Source organism: Electrophorus electricus, chromosome 2 (genome assembly GCF_041902795.1).
Source record: "Electrophorus electricus isolate QZ-2024a chromosome 2, ASM4190279v1, whole genome shotgun sequence".
In the NCBI taxonomy this organism is placed as follows: Eukaryota; Metazoa; Chordata; class Actinopteri; order Gymnotiformes; family Gymnotidae; genus Electrophorus; species Electrophorus electricus.
Window position 1 is genome coordinate 2657501 of NC_137498.1, and position 20000 is coordinate 2677500.

At 41.8% G+C, this 20000-nt stretch overlaps 3 protein-coding genes across 3 annotated transcripts in view; 1 reads left to right on the forward strand and 2 right to left on the reverse strand.

Moving 5' to 3' along the window:
* arhgap18 (Rho GTPase activating protein 18) overlaps positions 1-5782 on the reverse strand; it is a 23449-nt gene extending 17667 nt beyond the window's left edge. Inside the window, exon 1 of the mRNA XM_081695371.1 lies at positions 5299-5782. Within this exon, the coding sequence (XP_081551497.1) occupies positions 5299-5333 (35 nt within the window). The 5' untranslated portion in view covers positions 5334-5782. The remainder of the gene's footprint in view (positions 1-5298) is intronic.
* Positions 5783-6957: 1175 nt separating this feature from the next.
* On the reverse strand, positions 6958-9356 carry tmem244 (transmembrane protein 244). The gene is made up of 5 exons (XM_081706299.1): positions 9342-9356; positions 8439-8464; positions 7529-7638; positions 7292-7414; positions 6958-6989 (listed from the first exon to the last, which is right to left on the reverse strand). Exons 1-5 carry the CDS (start codon positions 9354-9356, stop codon positions 6958-6960), a joined length of 306 nt encoding a protein of 101 aa, XP_081562425.1.
* Positions 9357-17649: 8293 nt separating this feature from the next.
* l3mbtl3 (L3MBTL histone methyl-lysine binding protein 3) overlaps positions 17650-20000 on the forward strand; it is a 40074-nt gene continuing 37723 nt past the window's right edge. The window contains exon 1 of the mRNA XM_035529227.2: positions 17650-17792. The gene's annotated coding sequence lies outside the window, so the exon portion shown is untranslated. The remainder of the gene's footprint in view (positions 17793-20000) is intronic.

Here is a 20000-nt window from a genome sequence, read left to right on the forward strand (position 1 = left end):
CTTACAAATACAAATTGTCATATAGATACGACCTGTCTTACAGATATAACCTGTCCTACTGATATGATAGCGACCCATATACTGACCACTGCTGAAAAACTAGAGGACGGCCATCACAAACAGTGCACCACAGCGGTATATGGGTCACTATCATATCAGTAAGACAGCTAGTATCTGTAAGACAGGTCGTGTCTATATGACAATCTCTATCTGGACAGCTACCAACATGCGCCCCCATATGTGATTACACTAGGTACACTGGCCCTACAGAATCCGTATGCAGTAAGACTCGCTCAAAACCTGTAATGGCAGTGGTCCTACACTTAAACACATTGTTCCAGCTTCTCCACCACTGGGCTCAAGACCCCAGAGACAGTGAATCATAACAAATCTTAATTCCGTTCAAGCTGATGTTTGTACAATGGAGGTCATCTGTGTGAGTGCCCTAGTTTTTAAAATGGCTGACTTATGCACAAACTATGATGGAGCTCCTCGGTTTACATTACCACAAAAGCTACGTCTGACCCCTAAACTAAACTACAAGAGTCCCACTCATAAAGACCACATTACTTATTAGTGGGGATTAGTATTAGTGTTTAGTATTAGTATTAGTATTTGGGGTTTTTGTATTGTAGTGGAACACAATTTACTCTGAAAATGCAAGAAATCTCGACAACATCCTGCATAACTATCACTTTCCGCCCATGTTACCAACATGACCTGGACATGCCGCATTCTCTCACGAAACACCAGGAGGATTTGGCCGTTTCTGTGCAGACATGCCACTCAGGTGGTTTCCCAGTCCTTTGCATCTCAGTACCGGACTACGGTAACTCCCAGACCCTAACAGCTGACCCAGTGTACACCTGCACGACCCGTGTTCAGTCCTCCCATGTTCACATATGTCACTGCTTTGCTGGGTCCCTCCGCTGGCTTTCTGTAGTCGCTTAATGAATCTATGTATGTATGTATGTATGTATGTATGTATGTATGTATGTATGTATCTATCTGTCTGTCTGTCTGTCTGTCTGTCTGTCTGTCTTTATACACACACACAGAAATATATATATATATACATACATTCAAAACTGTATTAGTGAGGTACACAAGGTCTCCAGAGAAATGAGACATCCTTCATCAGCTGTGCAAGCAAAGTGCAGGAGGAATTTGTTTATATTTGAAAAACTAGAAGCTTAAATCATAATCTTCATTCAATGGGCTTCTGAAGCTCTCCGTCGTTAGGCAATGTGATATGGCATGAGATCCACAATCGTCGAGTGTGTTTAGCTGACCGAGCGTCAGACTGTGCGTAGATGAGTTGAGAGTCAGTGTGTGCGTAGTTGAGTCAGAATCAGACTGTGTGTGGTTGACCCAGAATCAGAGTGTGTGTAGCTGAATCAGAGTCAGAGGGTGTGTAGTTGGCATATTGCTGTGTTTATCCCTATTTAAAGGCTTCATGGCAGCCAGTTCCATATTCAGGCGACAGAGCACCTGAGACTATAATTAGTGTGAAACTGGTGTTTCATTAGCTCCAGTCCACGGGAAAGCCAACGCCTACTATTACTGACCTGTTTTAAAATGGATCATTACAAGGTATGGTGTGTGTGTGTGTGTGTGTTTGTGTGTGTGTGTGTGTGTAGACTGACAGGTTCTGGTTATGGGTCAGTTACAAAAGTATAACTTCCATCTTACAACAGAAATGAAAATTGAGCCTTACAAACACATGCTTTAAAAAAAAAAAAAAAAAAGTACATGTAACAGGAACATAGATGTAAATGCAAATGAAAAATCCACCATTTCTTGCACCTGATGTGTTTAAGGCTATGTGGGTAGCAGCAGCCATCATGAACGCTTGGTATACAACACTGCCACCTGGTGTTCAAAGTAGGAACCGTCCTAGTGTGTGTGCAATGAATGTTTCCTTTGTGTGATCATGTGATCTGCCACAACGGCGTATAAGGACCAAGCTGTGAAAGCAAAAGGCAAATATCATAACAAGTACACAAGAAAACCCCCACCGTTGAATTAGCACTGGCCAGCAGGACGTAAACAGCGTTGGAGTCTTTAAAGGTGAGGTGTGCTTTGCATCTTAAAGACCTGTGCTGAGATTAAGTTCATGTCAGCTGTATGGGCCATTTAACAAAGTCCAGAATCTCCACAGAAAAGCATCTTATATATTACCAGGACAGTAATACCAGGAAAAGAAGGAAGCTTGGTGACAGCGGATATAATAATAACTCTCATAACGAGGGGTCATACCGGAGACAGGTATGAGGGAAAATTCTGTAAATATGGGTGGGAACTTAGAATAGAGGAGGAAATTAAACTGAGTCTTAAAATTACTAAACCAATCTGATGTCTTATTTCAAAGAAGGGTCGGTGATTGAAGTACAAAAAACCAAGTAATTTTAACAAATTTTGTAATCTAACTGTGTGCAATACGCACAAATGTAAATATAAATGTAAATGTAAACTCAAGAAGAACTTAATCGACAGGGATGCCTGAGGCATCTGTTTTGTAGACTGACTGCACTTCAGATCATAAACAATAATTTACTCTGTCGTCTAAAATTCTCTAGCTAGCAAGTTGTTTACATTTTATCTTATGTTCACAGCATTTAGCATACGCTCCTGCCCAGAGTGCCTTACAATTGTGTTTGTTGTCTCCAAGGAACTAGTCCTTATGGTAGTGTACTAGACTTGAGTTTGAAGACAGAGGCTCTGTTGGAAATAGCCTACTACATACTGAATACTGCATACTGAACTCAGTATGTACTGTATCCTGGACACTGGGCGGCCTGCAAAGATGGAGTTATTGTAGTCCAGTACTGAGATGGCGAGAGACTAAGAAGAACAAATGAGTGACATCTCAGGAAAGAAACGGCTGAATCCTCCTGGTGTTATATAAGAGAATCCGGTATGTCCGGGTCATATTGGTAACGTGGGCAGAGAATGACAGCTAGTTGTCCAGGACCACAACCAGGTGTCTTCATTTTCTGATTATTTGAACAGTGAATTTTCAAATAAGTCGACAGTATGTTTTGCTGTGGGTAATCTACTTTTGAGGATTACGCTCTGGACTATACTATGAATTCTAAAGTGGATTGTTAAAGATCCCATCTGGGATCCTTTACTTTCCTTTACTTAAATATTTGCATGTTCATCTTGACAGTTTGGAATTCATGTATACTTGTCACATGTCTCAGTTCATGTTTACGCAGAACCAACACCAATCAACCACCTAGGAAATTCATGGTAAAAGAAAAATGTCTGATGATAGTTTGTGTCTCTTGTTTAGGTAGGGACTGATTCTCTGTCCCTGCACCATCACAGGTCAGCGTGAGGTAGCAAATCCTCTCAGAGCGATACTGCCGCTGAAACTGTTAGGACCACACAGCAGACTGCAAGAATCAGGGTTAAGAGTGTTTCTTTATGTTGTAAGATCTCAGAAGGTTAACTGTCGGGTGTCACATTGTGATGGTAAGTGGGGCCCAATCTCCTGAACACATCAGTGTTTCAGATCAGACCACTGAACATACAGTGTTTCAAGTGTTGCTCATTCAGCCATTCCATGTGTTAATGTAATATGGCATAGCGCAGGTTTGACACACCACAGATATGACACAACACAGCTATAACACAGTGTAGGTATGACGCAGTGCAGGTGTGACACAACACAGGTGTGACAGTGTAGGTATGGCGCAGTGCAGGTATTACACAGCACAAATCTGACACAATGCAAGTATGACACAGTGCAGGTATTACACAGCACAGATATGACACAACACAGGTATGACACAGCACAGTTATGACCCAACACAGGTATGACACAATGCAGATTTGACACAACACAGGTATGACACAGTGCAGGTATTATACAGCACAGATATGACATAACGCAGGTATGACACAGCACAAATATGACACAACACAGGTATGACACAGTGTAGGTATTACACAGCACATATCTGACACAACACAGGCATGACACAATGTAGGTATGACACAATGCAAATTTGACACAACACAGGTATGACACAGTGCAGGTATTATACAATGCAGATTTGATACAACACAGGTATGACACAGTGTAGGTATTACACAGCACAGATATGACACAACGCAGGTATGACACTGGAGGTCTGACACAGTGTAGGTATGACACAGATTACCTATATTATACAGTGCAGGCAAGAGACAGCACAGGTGGAAAGTGTTGCTTATGAGACCAGAACCCACATCCACACAAAATTGCTGGACATGATTTTCACATCTTGGACATGACGTCCACAGCCTGTCTCAGAGCCTCTCCCATGGCCTACCTCCCTCCGTACTTGTTTATCGCTATATTAACAGTTACCCGACTGAGATCCCAGTCTCTTCCTCTCAGAGAGGAACTGAGTCGACACAAACCAGGTGGGGCAGGTGTTTTCGACAGTGTGTGAGACGTAGATGAGGCCGGAAGTGCCTGACTCGCCAGCGGCATGGCCAGTGACGTCTGCAGAGTGTAACCCACACCAGGAGCTGTAACCATATCTGGCTTCAACCAATGTGTCACTGGCTGGCGTCATCCACACACTCAGGAAAACACATCATTGTGAAAGCTTCCTTGGTTGGTGTAAAGGTTTTCTTGGTAGCTAGTTAGTTAGACAGTTTGCTTGCTTGACAAGTAGGTGTGAACGTGGTTGTGAGCTGTGAGGATTATTTTGTTTATATAAAATATTATTACATTGATTTGATGTACTGTAAGGTCAGTGGAAGCCTACCGTTATATCACCACTGAACGGGAGGACAGTGTAATTAATTAAGATTTTTGGTGCCATGAAACTATTTCACATTGGGCCCCGCCTCCTAATGATCTAATAATCTGCATTACATTGGGCCTTGCCTCCTAATAATCTAATAATCCATATCATATTGGGCCCGCCTCCTAATAATCTAGTAATCCATATCACATTGGGCCCTCGTTCTAATTAAACAATCTTTTTTAGAGCCCCTCTGTCACAGGCCATCCCAACCCATACAGCACACACACTCCTGACACCGATATTACATTAATATGGATGGGGTTTAGATGGAAATAGTTTATTTTTATAACAAATAATGTCACGCAGTCTGACGTTTTAGATTACGATAAAGTCCCGGGTAATATACAAATTCGTAATACGATTTCCAGAGATCAAGACAGTTCTGCTGTCTTACTAGTAACGGCCTTTTTAAAGGTCAGATTTTCTTGACCTTGCGTTCAGTCTGTCCCTTTCTAAACGAAGACACTACAGACAATGACCGCGGGCTTACCTGAGCTGCAGGTAGCAAATGAGTTTGGTAACCATGGCGACCGCTCTGGGGGTCGTGCTCTCGCGGCCCGTCTCTATCCGCGGCGAGGCGCGGCACGCGGCATACCGTCTCCGTTCGCCAGGCCAGGCGCGCGCTGTCTGCACCCGCGCGCGCAGGATCTTACTGAATGATTAATACAATAAAATGCCCCGCCACGCGGCAGTCGTCACGCACGTGGGAACGCGCGAGCCAATATCTAGGCGACCGTTTTGTAAAAAGCTTTTTGGCTTATTTCTTCCTAGAATATTAGCAAGAAAATATAACATTTTTAAAATGTTGGAAAATGTATAAACCACCCATAGTGCCTATGCGCGGATTAGTTGAGGTCGCTATCAGGAATCTGTAAATGCATGATCGTTTATCGAAATTATTTTACCAATTTACCGTCATTCTCACATATCCGCAAATATAACTAAATATAAATATAAAGAAGGCAGAGTTGTCTTTCGATATGCTTGTTGGTCGCTGAAACGCGCTGTATCCTCCTCCATGTTCCTAAAGGAGATTCAACTTTAAATAACAATGGCTGCCATGTTGTTGACCCAGAATTTCCGGCTATGGCTTGAAATTGATGAATAAAAATTCTAATAATAAGAGTTATAACAATAAGAGTTTATGGCTGTAAAATTTGTTTATAATGAGAAAAGGGTAAAGAGGTATGACTGCATCCAAAACATTGTTTTCATTTATGTTTAATTTACACGTTTACAATGGTGTTACAATGTTTGTCAGTTAAAGAAGTCTAACAGACTTTCTCAGCACTCCAGGGACTCGGATCAAAACAGCTCAGGACTAGCCTTGAGCTCAGATGGAGTGGTCTTAATCCCAAGGGATTAGGGTTGAGCAGATGTTCAAAATAAGGCCCAAGTCCCTCTGTGGCCCATACGATGTCTGTCTATAAACGACATAGATGCATAAACGAACAGCCTTGTTATCAAGACCCACAATATCAAAAAAAAAAAGTCAAGTCTAATTCAAGTATTTCTTAATTTACTTTCTTATTCCCTGCAAAAATTGAGATTAAGTATATATGCTGTTAAATGAAGTATATATTTATATGAAGTGTCTTGTTATATGTTGTTACAGGAACATTGTATTACCATGGTGGGTGCCTGAGGCAAACACCACTGTTAAATACACACCTAGGATTATAAAATGCGCCCAAAAGTCTTGAATTGTGTCTCTGTTTTGTTTGGGTTTTTTTGCGTTTTGTGTGTTATGTCATGATTAATGAGAACTGTCAAAGGGACCCATTTATTGGATCTTCTGGGGATTATGATGGTCACAAAGGCACCCTATCTCACTATATTGCCATAAGAATTGGAAAACATGTTTCTAGCATTGAAGAAACCTTAAATAGGCATAAAATACAAACGCGCAATCAATATTTGCACCCATACTCTTTAGACAGCATAACAAGGGAAAGGACAAAACTAATTTTGGAGATTTATTTCTCTTCATTGATTTATTCTTTTCTTTTTTTTAATTACATAAAACAAAAGTAAATTTAGCAGATTAACTTGCGAGCTGGGGGAGTGTAGTCTCTTCAGTTCATTATGACTAACCCAGAGAGTGGAGGTGGGATATTTGACTCTGTATTTTTCCAAAACAGAGGATGGTCTAGTTGGTGTCAGAGCCCGTGAGGGATATTGCTATTGCACAGTTTGGCATTTTGCTTAACGTATCTACATAACTGAGAAACCTTGACTGGTGAACATGCCCTCAAGTTGTAAAGAGGCAAAGCACTGATATGCGTTTGGTTTGCAAGAATGGTTTCATTGCTATCAAGACTGTGCAAATAAATATTTTCCAAACAAGAATGTTTGCAAAAGGCAAAACAGTGCTATGTTCTCCAAGACAGGGTGTGTGAGTGAGTGAGTGAGTGAGTGAGAGAGAAAGAGAGAGAGAGAGAGAGAGAGAGAGAGAGAGAGAGAGATGAGCAGATATATAAAGCTGTCCAGAATCCTGACTCTGATACAGCAGAGGTTTTGGAGGTCTGAAGGATACACAAAGTTCCTCCTGAAGAGTCTGTAGGCCAGCAACTGGTCCCCAAAGGTCAACATCAGCAAGCCCAAGCCTGAGAAACCAAGCACAAGATCACCATCATCATCATCATCATCATCATCATCATCATCATCATCATCATCACCATGTTCATCATCATCATCATCACCATGTTCATCATCATCACCATGTTCATCATCATCATCATCATCTTCTTCTTCTTCTTCTTCTTCTTCTTCTTCTTCTTCTTCTTCTTCTTCTTCTTCTTCTTCTTCTTCATCACCACCAGGTCTGAGCCTGAGATAAGATCAAGACTAAGCACAAGATCATCATCGTGATGGACAGTGAAAACAAAACTGTACAACTTCAATTCCACAAAAAAAAAACTGCATTCCCAGCAATAACTAATTATAACATGATCATTACATATAAAATCATTAAATATAACATCATTAAATATAAAATGATCAAATATAACATGATCATTAAATATATCATGATCAAATGTAAAATGATCAAATATAGCATTAAATATAACATGATCATTAAATATATCATGATCAAATGTAACATGATCAAATATAGCATTAAATATAACATGATCATTAAATATATCATGATCAAATGTAACATGATCAAATATAGCATTAAATATAACATGATCATTAAATATAACATCTGTATGTTTGCCTCATTTGTGCTGTTTTATCTTTAGTCAAGAGCTCATAGGCCTTATAATGAGAAACAAATCTGTTAGTTCCTGTTCAACTTCAGACTGAATGTATAGATGGGTGACAGGGGTAAAGATCTTAACAGAAGCTTTTAGACCTTAAAAAACATCATTGTTATATCATTGTTAAAGGTAAATGAATGTTAGGAGATCACAAATAACTTGATGTTAATAACGTATCTTTTGGGTACTAGTATTCATTCCTGTATGGCACCTTTTTTTTGTTAAAAAAGTTATCAGATGACCATTTTAGAAGAGATAATTCAAAACTGGCAGTATATTATGATGTGTTATTAAATCCTTAAAACCACATTATAGTGGTGTATGATGCCATTTTAAAAGAAAATGAATTCATTTGTTTTCTTACCTCAGTGTAGCAGAGTTGTAAATGCACTGAAGAGCTTACCCAGAGCAAGCCACCAGTGTTGTGTTGAAGGGAAATCAGCCATGACTGAAACACAAAAGGAACAGAGCATGCTCAGAATGGCATGACTGAAACACAGCAGGGTTTGAACATGCTCAGAACAGCATGACTGAAACACAGCAGGGTTTGAACATGCTCAGAACGGCATGACTGAAACACAGCAGGGTCTGAGCATGCTCAGAACGGCATGACTGAAACACAGCAGGGTCTGAGCGTGCTCAGAACAGCATGACTGAAACACAGCAGGGTCTGAGCGTGTTCAGAACAGCATGACTGAAACAGCAGGGTTTGAACGTGCTCAGAACGGCATGACTTAAACACAGCAGGGTTTGAACGTGTTCAGAACGGCACGACTGAAACACAGCAGGGCTTGAACATGCTCAGAACGGCATGACTGAAACACAGCAGGGTTTTAACATGCTCTGAATGGCATGACTTAAACACAGCAGGGTTTGAACGTGCTCAGAACGGCATGACTGAAACACAGCAGGGTTTGAGCGTGCTCAGAACGGCACGACTGAAACACAGCAGGGCTTGAACATGCTCAGAACGGCACGACTGAAACACAGCAGGGTTTGAGCGTGCTCAGAAAAGCATGACTGAAACACAGCAGGGTTTGAACGTGCTCAGAACGGCATGACTGAAACACAGCAGGGTTTGAACGTGCTCAGAACGGCACGACTGAAACACAGCAAGGTCTGAGCATGCTCAAAATGGCATGACTGAAACACAGCAGGGTCTGAGCATGCTCAGACCGCATGATTGAAACACAGCAAGTTCTGAGCATGCTCAGAATGGCACTCACATATTCACATCTGTGATATGCAGTGCCTTTAGTTCAGGTACAGAGATCTGAAACATGTTGAATTAAAGCTAAAATGAGACCAAAATCTCCGCTTTTATTCACTCGTATTCCTGAATGCATGAGTTATATCCTTTTGTCTAAAAAACCTTACCCTCCCTGTACGTTAGTGCACAGTCTCTGTCTTAGGGAGTACACACGTTACTATTCTACCTGTATGCTCACAGGTTAGTGCACAGTCTCTGTCTACATAATAATCATTTCCAAACAAACTGATGAGTTTAGGATCCACTGATATTGTTACACAAGTGCTGTGTAAACAGTGAACCAATGTTATTGTGCACTTAAGTCACTTAGGACAAGCCTTAAGGCGATTTCAAATCCAGTCTGCCAGTTATATTACTAGAAGGATTACAGGCAGAAGTGGAATATATACACACACGCACACACACACACACACACACACACACACACACACACACACACACACACACACACACAACCACACATATATCCCCCCCCACACACACATCCCTGCACACACACACACACACACACACACACACACACATACACACACACACATACACACATCCATACCCCCCCACCACACACACATCGGGATTATAAGCAGGACTTGCCCAAACGTTTTCCCTAACCTTATTCATTATATACTGCAGTCTGATATAAACAGCCTGTCTGCTATCGTAATGGAATCTGAGTGTGTCAATGACACAGGTGTGCAACTCGCACGCTACTCCGTAACACACCTTGTGGAAGCCGTGAAGTGCGTGGGAGATGGTGATTTATGCTAATGGCGCTTACACAATAAAGATGGCCATGGCTCAAACACCGTATTGCAAATGGTCATGAATATTGATATGACTGCGGCTAAGGATGAGTACTTGTGGCAATGCTGTTAGAAGCTACTAATAAATGTGTTGCCTTTTCTAGGAGAATTCCAGCCCCCCAAAACTGCATATATTTATATGTGAGATGAACAAGAAGCCATTGTGGAGAACTTTATAACTGTCCTGCACCATGTTATGGGTCACATGACTTGTGATGTCATGTGATCATACTGTTCCCTTCATTTCACCACAGGGGTATAAGCACTGATGCCTCACACTGCACACACACAGCCCAGCACTGATGCCTCACACTGCACACACACAGCCCAGCACTGATGCCTCACACTGCACACACACAGCCCAGCACTGATGCCTCACACTGCACACACACAGCCCAGCACTGATGCCTCACACTGCACACACACAGCCCAGCACTGATGCCTCACACTGCACACACACAGCCCAGCACTGATGCCTCACACTGCACACACACAGCCCAGCACTGATGCCTCACACTGCTCTGACTGCTATCTTATTTGGCTCAGACAGACCTTACACTTTGGACATGCTGAAAAAGGGATCCAAACTTGTAATATTTTGACTACAGATAAAATGCTCTTTATCACTGTGATACATGTGGCAGTAGAAGATGTATTTATTTATTTATTTTTAAAATCGTATTACCATGGTTTGTCAGATTGCAACGAAACCTTGGAAACCACTGCGGAAGCAATGTCATTTGCCAGGTAGAAGGGGAGTGTCCCATCTGGGACCCTGTAAGAGGCCTGACGCTACAGCGCTGGCTCTGGCTCCAGGCACACGGACGTCAGTGACAGGCACCATACAAACGCTCCCTCAGCACTTTACAGACTTTCATACAAATACCAAACCTATCAGGAAGCAGGTTAAATGTCACGGAGCAGTTAAATGTGGTTGTTGTTTTTTTTTTTCAAACATTCTGTGTATGCATTACACTTGTTTAGATTGGTAATATCAAAATAAATGCCTTACAAATATTGTCGATTTATTTCAAATCAACCCTCCCTACCTCTCTCTCTCTCTCTCTCTCTCTCTCTCTCTCTCTCTCTCTCCCTGACTCTCCTCATGCCCTGGCAAGTTCAGACTGCTCACCTGTAACAGTCAGGGCGATGTGGATGAGGGTGATGTTGGATGAGGGTGATGTTGATGGCGTAATCTCCTCCACCATCCAGGCAAACAGGAGTCCATCCAGGGCATACGTGACCTCCATCGAGACCACGCTCACTATGTGAGGAACAAACAAAAAGGGACAGGCACTCACAAAGCTGACCAGCAGGTGTTCACAACGCCTCACCTATAAAGGTGGGAATATGGTTCTAGTGGTTACAGGCTATTTGGAAGTTTCATTTGAACCTTTTTGTGAATTTAACACGAGTATTTAACACGAGTGGTAGCTCAGTGGTTAGGGTAGTCTACTAGTAATCAGAACATGGCTCTACCACTGTTGGGCCCCTGAGCAGGGCCCTTAACCCTCAATAACTCAAGCTATATTTTGTCATAAATGTAAGATGCTTTGGATAAACATGTCAGGTAAATGTGGTGTCTCTTGCTGTCTTGATTACACTTCCTGCCCCTTTAAGAACACACCTGGGTTAATTCAAGTCCTTTTGCTTTTAGTTCATGTTTCTGGCTCAGACATCCTGCACCTGACAAAGTGGCTTGACCCCATGGCCTGTGTGTAACCATGCATTTAAAAAGATCCAGGCGAATGTAGATTCAGTTTGGTATATTCCATTAAAACTGATTTATTATGGCACAAAAACCGAGATCTGACTCTAGATTAGCAGTACTATTCAGTCCAGCTCTAGATTAGCAGTACTATTCAATCTAACTTTTTAATTTACATTTACATTCACGGCATTTGGCAGATGCACTTATCCAGAGTATCCAAAAGTGCTTTGTCATTTACTCATAGAATATATCCAAGTACAGTATAGTAGGTTAGAATTAAACATACCAATTAAATAGAATACTGTGGAATACAGGGATGAATGCTGATACCTAGAGGTGCAAAATACATCAGGTCTATCTTAAACAATGATAAGTGCTATAAACAATAAGTGCTAGAGTTTGTTAAAAAGCATAAATAGTGCCCTACAATAAGTATTAAATTAGTCAGTCAATAAGGGAGCAGGGTCAGTTGTCCTTTAAATATCCTACAAATAGATGGGTATTCAGTCTGCGTTTGCTGTCCGGACAGCAAGCAGGAGTTCACTCCACCATATAATCTGACTCGAGTACCTATTGCCACACTGAATCCTAATTCATGACCTGGCTTCGCTTAATATTTAGTTTACTTAGTAGATTGTTAGGATTTTATATTTTATACATAAAGAATGTCACAAAACATCCACAAAAACGCTTTTCTACAGTCTGGAGTGTCTTTAACCTACATATGCCGGACTGTGCCATGATGGGTGGGTGGCATAGTCAAATGGAGCTAATAATGGAACTGTCCACCTCATCAACCCAGATTCAAACAAACAAATAAATACAAACAAACAGCATGTAAGCACACTGGCACACTTGATGAGCGCGGAATACGGTGAATAAAGAGATCTGTATTTATGATAGCGATACAGACCATTCAACCTGACAGAGATGACCTTTGACTTTGCTGAGAACAAAACAGCATTGATGACAATAAACAGACTGGTACAGAATAAGATGCTGGCTTTAAGCCCTCGAAAAGTCCTACTTACTGTATGCACACATAAGGCCTGTAAAAATGATATAAAAATGAATAGGTGGTATAGAACTTGCATGTATATTTCATACTACAATTATAATCATTCTTTAACATGCACAGTACTTCATATTAAAAACATATTTATGTAGCATGTCATCTGCTGGAAATCAGTGGAAAGTGGATGGAAGGTGGCATATTTGAAAAATTACTGACAATGAAAAGAGTCATACTCATAATTCATAATATCTTGGACTCGAACCTACTGTACTGGCTAGGATGCATTCTGAGTAAATGACAAAGCACTTTTGTAAGTCACTCTGGATAAGAGCGTGGGCCAATGCCGCAAATGTAGATAATTATGTTTAAAAAAAATTTTTTTAACAACCAAGATATATAAATTCATGATCGTATATGATTTTTGCACAATTTTACCTTTTTTTTTTTTTTTACATGTCCCCACACACATTAACACAATCACAGGCAACACACTTTAATATTACAATACTTAAGGCATATTTCATATTTCGCATGTCAGATGTATTTTTCCTCTGTGTTCTGTGTGGATGTGTTTCCTTTTTTTTTTTACCACATCTGAAATCTGCAACATGCGACTCTGCGACAAAGACGCAGAGCTCGCACTACAGGAAGTCAGTCACTTTTTACACCACCACGTACGAGGTCCACACACACACATGCAGACAAAGAGGAAGTCTTTCATCTGAATATTGTGGAAAGTCTTACTTGAGCACGCCGATGCACAAACGGACCGTGACATAGCAAAGGGAATTGCACATCAGCACATTCCGAATGGCGACCTGAAACCGAACACATCACGACCGCTGTGCAGATCAGATTAGCAGAGAATAAAACAAGATGTATGCAAAAGAATTCTGGAGACTTCATCCACAGACCAACCCAGGACACATGTATGTCCATGTGATGAGAGCCACTGACTTGTCCATTTTTCTGGTGCACTGTAAATCAGGTTATCGCTAAATAAATGCACTAGTAGATGGCTACCCAAACTCACATGCAACAGTATCCTTCAGTAAACAAGGATAGTAAACAGTAAACAAGGACAGTAAACAAGTGTAGAGTAATAATCCACAAAAGTGACTTGTGACATTTGAACCTCGCAGACCCAAATCTGTCATGGCCTACTTATTAGTTTTAGCCCATTTTTAACTTCACAGAGCCTTCCTCACTGCTCCGTGGCACAACGGGCTTGCGGAAAGAAGCGGAAAGAAGCGACATTACCGAGGTGTCGTGGGGTGACTGCGAGTTGTCCATACCATTTCAGCAGAAGTCCAACAGCATGGATATCGTACAGTTCTTACTTTTACTGCTAATCCTGCACATGTACATTCACTCGCAAAACAACTGCACCACACATACAAACCACGAACAAACGCCTGGCAGGTAGCGTCTCTCTCTCTCTCTCTCTCTCTCTCTCTCTCTCTCTCTCTCTCTCTCTCTCTCTCTCTCTCTCTCTCTCTCACTCTGTTTGTGTGCGTTTGTCAACGGAGACAGGTCTTAATGGGATTAGCAACGTGCTAAAACATCTCCCTCAATCTGGGCTGGATTAAACCTGCCTCGGCCCTGGCCTACACGTCTTAATACTGTCTCAATTGGGGGCTTGACTGGAGATTGCCGTGATATTTATGGCCATGTGTGAAATTTCTTGTCTAAATTGAGGTCATATGTATTGAGTGAGGGATAGAAAGGAGCTTCTTAGGACTTTACTTCGCAGAGTCTGTAAACCAAAACTAAAATAACCCTCTATGGGCCAACAGTGTGTTTCCTCCTCAGTTTTAGAGTGGACTTTTGACTGTGCAGTGAGGGGTGCTTGTTCCCATGGCCTGGTTTCTAGTAGACACAGCAGGCCGGCATGGCATCTCCACTTCACGCCAACGCGTGAATGCGCTGTAGATGCAACATATTAAAAACTACAGCTGCTGTACCGAAGGGGAAATGTTGCTAATTTGGTGAAAATAAATCATTTAAGCCATCAGAATGTGGAGAATAGTGCAATGAATGTTAACGCTAGGGTTGAAAAATCTCTGGACTTCCAGCTCAGTCGTAGAGCTGTGAACCGCCTAATTAAGCAATATATATATATAAAAGAAAAGTGTTGCAATATACAAATTCACAGGCTTTGAGTTATACAGGCCCAACTCATGTTCATGCAGAAACTAGTCTACCTCAGCCTTCAGTAGCCATGATCTCAAATTTCCCCATAGGAGTTCTGATCTAGAATCAGGTTCCTCTCCTGTTTATACTGATCTGAATCACAAAGAAACTGACCACAGAGCAGTACTCCTACTGATATTTAGTGAATGTCAGCCCTGAATGCAAAGATGCTTGGAGGCTAACTTGGTCAAGATTAAGGTCTGGAACTGGTCTTAAGGCCTGGGCCTGGTCTTAAGGTCTGGGCCTGGTCTTAAGCCCTGGAACTGGACTTAAGGTTTGGGACTGGTCTTAAGGTCTGGAACTGGATTTAAGGTTTGGGACTGGTCTTAAGGTCTGGTACTGGTCTTAAGGTCTGGGACTGGTCTTAATGTCTAGAATTGGTTTTAAGGCCTGGGACTGGTTGTGGGATTATGTGGGTTCTGTAGGGGATATGGTTACAGTGCAGAGAGGAACGCAGAGGATTTGAAGAGCTGAATCAAATTTCACAGAATTTCAGAGTTTCTCAGAGAACTGCTGTCAGATTTACTGAGCCACCAATATAACCGTGATGAATATCCAACTAAAACACACACACACACACACACACACACACACACACACACACACACACACACACACACACACACAAATAAAAAGGCTAATAATTGGTGTGCAAATGATTAGTCAAGGACAATGTAATACATTTCAGATAATGTTCCGATTCAGGTCAAGAAGCTAAGAACATAGTAAATGAGTTAGATGGTGTCAGGCTACACCTCATTTTAATGAGCACTCTTTTGTGAGAGAGTGAGACCAGTGATTGACAGTTGCATTGACCAACGACCTCTCCCTAACCTTCATTCGAATGCGGGACTTATCTGTGGTTCTCATGGGCAGCAGACTGGTCATGAAAACACAGCTATTGCTTGGTTATTGCCTGTCACATCCATTTTAATAATAATTAAAAAAAAAACCCTGATCAATTGCCAACAGAAATGATTCAGCTACTTGCAGGAAATGTAGCCTGACCACAGATTCATAAGCCATGCGCGACGCAAACATTAAAGAGGAGAATAATATGGGACCACGGCTGTGGTAGTACAGGTCAACAGGTGAGCACCAAACCTTTGACTCACACTTTGTCCGCTGCACTTGATTAAAAAAGTGTCCATTGTTGTCTTGCAAAACCAAATACCTGTTAAACTCCTCTATTTAGTTAATTATGTGTTTAGTTTTTCATTTTCCACCATTTATTTTCATTTTTAAACACAAGGTTATCCGAGTATTTGGACGGTCTGACATTAGGGACGGTTAAACAGTGCAGTGGTTCACTGGATTTAAGCACCAGCCGTCCACAATATGCAAAGGATGGGAGCTCAGACAATTACCAGCCTGCTGATTTCACACTTACCTGATCCATGGAGTACACTAATAATTGTACATTACAGTAAGCAAGCAGTGAATGAATACTGTGACTAATCAATAAAGCAGAATGAGCTTTCTGCCAGAGAGGGTATATCCATTTATCTTAAAATGGTTGTGTGGATGTGTATTTCCTCTGAGTTAAATTTACCACCTTACCTAGTTTTCCCCTAACGGTTCTGCTTTCCATGATCCAAATAACTCCGTACGAATTAGTCTAGTTCATGCAAATATTCATCTTTAGCTCTGTCTGCTGGAAAACCGAATACTTCATGACTGTATGCCAGTTTCAAACTACTCAGGGAACAGACATTACTCGTTATTGTAAATGTCGGTGTTTTTTTTATTTTTATTTAATCGCTACTTTCGATTAATCGACAGGTGTCTTATGAGGGCAGTTCTAGGTGATTTCACCCAGATTGCAGGGCACCGCTTAATTCTGCAGCGACATTGGATTCAAAGATGCACTGTTAGACAGCACGAAAGGTAAACACATCAATCACTAACCTACCCGAGCATTGCATTAAAAACTAAGCAACTTTACATTACACAGTGCTAGCATTACACAATGCTATCGCTAACAAACAAAACGATCACAGTGCAGTCCAAGCAGCCTAAACGAATCGTAAATTCTGCATTAACGGTTGCATCATCTACTACACCAGAAACAACGTGCGCCCCGGCAGATGAAACCACATTAGGAAAGTTGCACTTTCTCATCGGATGGATTTCAGAGAACCTTATCATTTGCTCTTTAAAGCATCGCAGAACCAAAGGTCCGCGTTTGATTGTCTGTTAATGCTTTGACATAAACCCCACGGTATAAGGTAGCGTCACGCAAGACAAATGCACCGCGTCGACAATAAGGTTGCTACGCAGACTTCAGATTCAGACAGACAATGCGTAGCACGTCTACGGCTCCCAACTCGATGGACACATTAAACGTAAAGGAGTTGCGTACTTTTGATTTATTGGAATTTCGCAGAGGTCGCTTTTACATGCGATCATATTTTTAGTAATAAAAACCGATTATCGAGCTGGGTGGTTTTTTTTAATTTTTTAAAATTTTATTATTATTATTTTTAAAATAATGTAACCGGGTCGAATTCCTGCGCTGTAAGGGCAATGTTTTCTGAACGCGGCTTTAATCCATTGTCGTTATTTGTGGAAGTCACCCTGCCCAAAAAAACCAAAAAAACTTTCGATATTCGCATCATGTGCTCGCACCGTGAAGCCAGGACAGCAGCGCGGGCGCGCGCTCCACTGCGCACGCGCACGGCCGACCGCCTCGGCAATTTGTCGGCACTCGTGGGAGAAATTTTGGGGTAAGAAACAAGACAAATTAAAAACAATTATCCTGTAGAATAAAAGCGTTTACGCAGCAAATTGTGCCTCGCAGCGACGCATTATGCGCCGCGTTATACTTTCAGTGAATGTTTGCCGCGGCGGAATTAGACTTAAACTTAGCGATAAAAGTACAAAACGCCTGGACGTGTCATCAATAAATTCAGGCAGGAAGAGGTTCAGTATATGAATAACGCTTCAGCGCTACGACAAAAAGTTGGCGACGAAAACGACCGCAGTCGGTCCAAAAAAAAATACGCTGCCACCTTTTATCGACGCGTTAGAAACGATATGTTTTAGTCTTTGTGGAATAATGCAAAGCTTTAGTCACATTCGCTCTTACGGCTGAGGACGGCAGGAACTAGCGCTGCTCGGGCGAGCCAAGCCCCCCCAAAAAATAATAAATATTTCTATAAACCATTTCCTCCCAGTAAGCTTTCCCGACACTTGAAATAATAATTATTTTGCTCTAATGCAACGATTCCGCGGGCCTGTGGGTGAGAATAATATAGAGTATTATTCCTGCTCCGCCATTTTGGGAAACTGCCTTTAAAACAGATTAAATAGTATCCGAGAAAAGAAAAGTGTTTTTATCCGAAACGATGCGCGATTCGGGGATGCGTGTGAATATGTGCAGCACACCATGTAACTGCAGCGTGAAGAAATGTGGTGGAGGAATTTAATCATTACGCCCCAGTCGTAGGAAAAAAGTATTTTAGTATAATGGACCGGGGAAAAATATCAATAACCATAAACACCCCCCGAAATCCAGGTCTTATAGGGAAGGTACTGCACTAATTTTGTAGGTCAAGTGGGGACTCTGGTTGTCTGTTTTTCGTCTTTCACAATTTTTTATCCTCATAATTCAAGGAAAACAACTCCCGCGGACGTCGAATCGATTTTGGCGTCTGATACATGGCACAGCGGAGCCTTTGGCGTGGTTGTATATGGTTTTTGCATTTTAATTTGTACAGTAAACTTACTTTTAGATTTGGATACGCCTCTACCGTAGTCGGTGTATGGACCTGCTTGCATGCCCCCCACTCAATTCCCTGCTAATAAAAGAACTAAATGTGGCCAATCCAAGGCACAGATCCCGCAGGAAATAGCACGCAGCATCTAGTTGCGAGAGGCACTGCGGTAATGTCAAAATTAACACCGTTACGTCGCTTTATATCCGAAATTCGCTGTGTCTTAAAATTACGTGTGAATTTTTCGTCTCCATTTTTTTAACCCAGTGATTTCATTGTTGAACAGGAGCCTGAAAGTTTCTAGCGCAGCGTTTTAAAACGCGAGCAACAGCGCCCTCTACCGGCGCCGGAGGGCGCTCGGGTTTATCGGTAGGACTCGGTAGGCCTCTCGCAACGCGAACGGCAGCGGTGTGTTCAAATGTGTGTTTTGACAGCAGAAAAACAAAGTAACTCCGTCTTTGGCGTGTTTGCAAGTCAGATTGATGTTTTTGAGCTAGTTAAGAAAATCTGACTTAAACCTAACGCACTTGTGTAACATAACCGACAAAACAATGTAAGCTGGTCACTTGTAAATGTCGATACAAGGTCTGATTAATGTGTTAAGGAAGGGGCCAGTTATACTTTGGAAAAACGACACTACGTTTAATCTTAAGGGACCTGACCCAGTTCTGCTGTGGTGGTTGAATACACTTTTTGTTATGACTTGTATAGGTGTTGCTACAGTTTAAATTTGACCAAGGACAAAGCCTTTTGCTCATGGACCCACAAACGGGCCTGTAGTTTGTGTGTTTCTGGTATTTTCTGTAGCTGTAGTGTATACCTGCCACGTTCGCATGAGTGTATGTGGTGTAGAGATTGAGGTTGAGCCTCATCAGGACTCTGTACAGCCCTTATTGCATTTGTTTTTTTTTTGTCAAATTCCTTCATCTCTGTGGGGTCTTGCACTTACAGCTGATGGGAGATCGGTTAGTGACCTCTGAACTTTCATCACACGGCACCTGTTTGCTGTGTGCGGAGTGGAGGCAGTGGATGCAGGCCTATTGTGTGGGGATTTGGGAATTTCAGGCGAACATACTTGGGAAAGGCCATTGGGAATTTTCGGGCAGGAGGTTTCTCATGATTCTGGAGTGAAGGAAGCATTGAGGGGGAATGTCTGTGTGTCCAGGCCAGATTTTCAGAGGTTTTCTTTAACTGGATTCACGACCTTCCGATGAGCCA

What these genes read in the sequence shown, in the direction of transcription:
- tmem244 (XM_081706299.1), bottom strand. An exon ending in TACAACTCTGCTACACTGAG is followed by an intron (nt 7,639 to 8,438) that starts GTAAGAAAACAA and finishes ATCTTATCTCAG; the next exon opens with GCTCAGACCTGGTGGTGATG. An exon ending in TGATGATGATGATGAACATG is followed by an intron (nt 7,415 to 7,528) that starts GTGATGATGATG and finishes TTGGTTTCTCAG; the next exon opens with GCTTGGGCTTGCTGATGTTG.